At 40.8% G+C, this 4,520-nt stretch overlaps 1 protein-coding gene across 1 annotated transcript; it reads left to right on the top strand.

Annotated features, from left to right (window-relative positions):
* The first annotated feature begins 573 nt into the window (after positions 1 to 573).
* AARD (alanine and arginine rich domain containing protein) lies at positions 574 to 4,056 on the top strand. The gene is made up of 2 exons (XM_025177697.1): positions 574 to 798; positions 3,916 to 4,056. The coding sequence occupies exons 1-2, from the start codon at positions 574 to 576 to the stop codon at positions 4,054 to 4,056; spliced, it is 366 nt and encodes a 121-aa protein (XP_025033465.1).
* Positions 4,057 to 4,520: the final 464 nt, after the last annotated feature.

Genomic DNA, 4,520 nt, shown 5'->3' with positions numbered 1-4,520 from the left:
GAGGCTTGAGTTTCTAGGTTTCAGAACTCAAGATTTTCCTTTTTCAGTGGGTATTCAGGGACTGAGCTGTTGAGCTGCTGAAAATTAGTTTTGGGCAACTGATTTTGTATTTACTGCTAAGGATTTTCCTAGGGTTTGAGCAGGTTTGGTTTGGGAATTATCTTGCTATGTTATGACTATAGTATGGTAAAGTATGTAGATGAGCTGGCTAAAAAGCAAGATGGAAGTGAGACTAATCTATCCGAGAACAATAAATTGTATCATTGCACTTTAGGAATGAAATGCCCTAGATTGTGCCTTTCCTTCCAATGCAGCACAAGCGAAAGAGGTGGGGAGGGAGAGAGAAAAAGGAGAGATTGATTCAAAATGTTGATCTTTACCCCGTCTACCTCCCACTTCTCTCCCACTTTCTTTGGAATGATATACAGAGAGGGGAGGGGAGGATGGGCTTTCTGCACACAGGAGCCAGAGCGGCTCAAGGCTGGAAACAATAAGCACGGGGAAGAGGAGAGTGTGGGAGACAGGCTGGCCTTTGCCGCATCTCTCCACTGCTCTCCATCTCAGCCTTGCCCAATGAACCCAGAAGAGAACGAAGATGCTTTCTCCAGCTTTTTGCTGGAGGACATAAAGCAGAGGCTGCTCCAGGCTTTCCATGGGCAGGCAACGGGGGTAGCAGCTACTCCCCTGCTCCCTAGACCTGTTGAAGATGTGGACCGTGGCAGAAGAGCTGTGCCCACTCAAGACGACCTGCACAGGGGGCACATAGAGAAGGGCATAGCCTGGCTTCGTGTAGAATTGGTGAGTGACATGGGCAAGGGAGATGGTTGGCACCCTCCCTTGGGGATTCAAAGGGGTGATCTGTAGTCCCAGAATTGCCCAGTGTACTTGTTTTGCTGTTACAAATTTCCAAAACTTCTCTAAGTGCTGTGCAAATATTATACTCCCTGCTTCTGTAGACATGACATAAAAAGAACAAAAGGTGGGGAGGGAAAATGAACACCAGTAGTGGAGCAACAGCCATTCTTGCCCAAAGGATGGAATCATTTGTTCTCCTCCTTGCTGCCTTATCCAGATGATGATGATGATGATGATGATGATGATGATGATGATGATGATGATGATGATGATGATGATGATGATTTTATGAAGCCTTTATATCATCACCCTGTTTGTCAGCTCTCTTTTAAAAAAAACTGTAGCACAACAAGAAAAAAGTAATGAGTAAGGAAGAGGAACACAAAGAATCTTGGTTGGTTAAAAACAGGATCTCTTAGTCTGATCCACTGGAACAGAAGCAGTGCAGAGAGGCTGAGTCAAATCGTGAAAGAAATACACTTACGTGATTCATCAGTAGAAGGGCCTGCTGTGGTCAAAAAATGCATAAGCTGCATAGGGAAGATACTCAAGATTCACCCAGTTTTAACTTTGCAGCAGCGTACAGTTGACTGGCTGGGCTCTAAATTGGTGTATCCAACTGAAATCACTTTGAAACTGTGTATGTTTATGATCATACTCTGGTGCGTGAAACAAGATTGGCAATCATGGTATTCCTTCCTGGTATGTTGTCAGGACAAAATGTAAATGGCAGTTCAACTCTTCAGAACAGCCTCTGGTTTGGGGAATATCTTTTCATCTTCTGGTGCCATTTTTTAAGATGCAACAAAACCCTTAATGCTAGAAAGGCAGTGCTGTGTGTTTACCAACTAATTGACATCATTGTTAAAACACACTATTGCCAAGTTGGGTTTTTTTTTAAAAAAAATCTTACCTAGCTCCTTGACAGACCATGTTTTTACTTCTGCTTGAAGTGTCACCCCAGTTTTAAAACAAGGAACAGCCCAGTGTACCCTCAGCTGCACTGCTGCTAGCACAGATGGTAATCTATATTTCTTACACTTGTTTATAGTAGATGGACAAAAAGTATAGGGGGAAAAAATCACTACTAGACTGAAAAACAGCCCTTTGCAGGAATACCTTGCCCTTGGCAAGTATTTAATTTCCTTGCAAATTAATTAAAGTAAACTTTTACTAAATCCTTATCTTTTTTTGCTGAGATCCTTTGATTAAAATAATCAACACCCCCACCCCCATATATCAGCTTAGTCTTTTACTCAGACTTAAGTCAAAGCACTTTCAAAAGTCTCTTTTTTTAGTGCAGACTTAGAAATATGGCCTGAATAAAGGCAGATGGACATTCTACTTCTCCTGTGTTTCATTCTTCATTCTTGGAGATTGGGTTGGTTCCAGAATATTCCAGTATATTAAAGTTCCATGAGTGAAGCAAAGATAATTCCATCATTTAAAAAAAACAACAAACCTCATTTGGAAGTATCCATAGTTTTTACATCAGCCTTTCCCAACCTGATAATTTCCAGGTAACTTGCTGGAAATTATAAAGATGAAATCCAACCCAGCAAAAAGACACCAGGTTGGGGATTCTCAGTATTGTTCCAATTTTAATATATATGCTGATGAAGCAATCACAGATTATCTGATTGGGGCTGTGGATGCTGGGATGTTAAGAAGGCAATCCTTCTATTCAGCGGCATCCATGGGGTGTGTCAAAGTCAGCAAGGTGGTGGACAGAATGTGGCAAGGCAAATCCTGACCTTTCTGAGTGTGTGTACAATGTCGACATATATACAGAAGGGGCAGATGCTCCATCCACCATATTGACATTTTTGACCCCCCTCACACATATACACATACCCCACAGTGTCTATTTCATTTGGAGCCTTACTTCTTCATGCTTTACTCCTTTAAACATGAGGGATAATAGCTACTTCTGATTTTTAGCCAGGATAGTGTGAGAAGTAAATTAAGAGCCAAGAGCCTGAGGCCCGAGTTGGTAGTTCTTTAAAGAGTCAACAACTTTAAGAACACCAAGCACCGCACAACATGTTTGCTACTTCATGGGATGTGCAGGAAGGGAAAGCTAAGGGGTTGAACCACTGTGGATATCAGAGACATTTGCACATTCACATGGTTCATGGGCAATCAACCCTTTCATTTGGCTTCATTCTTGTTTGAAATAAAGCCCTTCCTTAGCCAAGGCATGTCTGGCACACCTTTGCCATGTCCTAGACTAGGAGCTGTGTCAACTCAGTGATTTATCTGTGATTTATTGCTGAGACCTGATTAAGGAGCCTGACAAATAGTACTAGAAATCAGGTTTCTGATGCACAGGTTGCAAACTATGGCCTTAGGACATATGAAAGACCAAATACACATCCTTAAGAAACTGCCCTTCCTTTACTGGAGGAATGTTCATCATTTGGTAGGATTAAAGAACCTAACATTTCTCAAATCAAGCACAATGCCTGGGGACTGTACCCAAATTGTTTTCTTGGCAGGGTCATAGAAGTGATTTCCCATTGCTTTATTCTGGCGAAGAGCAGCCATGTAATCCTAGGAAAAGAGGGAGGTGCTTTAAGTAGGTGTGGATAGGGGCCATGTTTGCAACCTTGAATGCTCCAAAGCAAATTCTTGGAATCAAATGCAACTTTATATTTTAACTTGAAGCCCAAGTGTTACTTCAGCATTTTGCCACTTGGTCACCAATGGATTCTCAGTCACCCTTGAAGTCAAGGGTGCTCAAACTGTAGGTCAGGACCCCTTGAGACTCATCAGTATTATAGTATTATATTTAGTATTAGTTCATCTGATTATTAAATCATACTATGAATACAGTCCCTTTATATGTGAGGGCTGGAACAACTGATTCTGGTTTATTAAGCGCTGTGAAAAATACATTCTGCACTTGCTTGAATGTTCTTTTATATGTATTTGCTTACAAACATTTCAGGGCTGAAATGTGACCTGAAATGGTGGCAAGACTGATTTCTGCTACTAATTAAGCCCTTCTGGATGGTGATAATCTGTTGAAAGCAATTACCATCTTTTGTTTCTTTGTAGCTGGAGATGAAGTTCCAGAACCAGAAACTTGCCAAAACTCTGCTGGATTTAAACATGGAAATTCAGAGGCTGAGAAATGAAACTGATATGTCAGCAGCTCTAGAATCAAAATCTCTAAGCACTATGGGAAGCCCAGAGTAATAAACTGCATTATGAGACTTCAAATCTAGGATGCAACATGCATCCTTTCACTGATTCAGGAAAAAAAAATGTAGATTGGACTGCACATTTAAGTTCAGTTTGGTAACAAAACATACCTTGAATATTAATAGGACTTAAGCTTAATTCAGCTGGGGGGTGGGTGATATGTACAAAAGAATTTGATGTCCTCCCAGGAGTTTCAGCTGAAAGAAAGATACCTACAAAGGATGAGGTGTCTGCGTCATCTTTCAAATGTGGTCATTGTTTTTAGAATGAACAAAAGAGTCACCCCAAATCTGATCTTTGAAAAGATGGGAGGACAACTTAGAAAACTCTTAAAAATAATAAGCAATGATATTATTTGAATTCTTTGCAATAAATTAATTACACCCATTTCAGAACACGGCCTGTATCAGTGATTAGTTGATAAGCAGGTCACCTGTGCATGTGCTCGTGTATTGAAA

The sequence above is a fragment of the Python bivittatus genome, unplaced genomic scaffold, assembly GCF_059951505.1.
Source record: "Python bivittatus isolate LINGU-HERP-01145 unplaced genomic scaffold, Pbiv_v1 ctg000590_np1212, whole genome shotgun sequence".
Classification (NCBI taxonomy): Eukaryota; Metazoa; Chordata; class Lepidosauria; order Squamata; family Pythonidae; genus Python; species Python bivittatus.
The sequence above is the reverse complement of the archived record's forward strand: the minus strand, read 5'-3'. Positions and strand labels throughout refer to the sequence as shown.

Bases quoted from the DNA above. Each gene is read 5' to 3' on its own strand.
- AARD (XM_025177697.1), top strand. From the start codon at position 574: ATGAACCCAGAAGAGAACGAAGATGCTTTCTCCAGCTTTTTGCTGGAG. The intron at 799-3,915 runs GTGAGTGACATG...GTTTCTTTGTAG, and splicing joins CCTGGCTTCGTGTAGAATTG to CTGGAGATGAAGTTCCAGAA.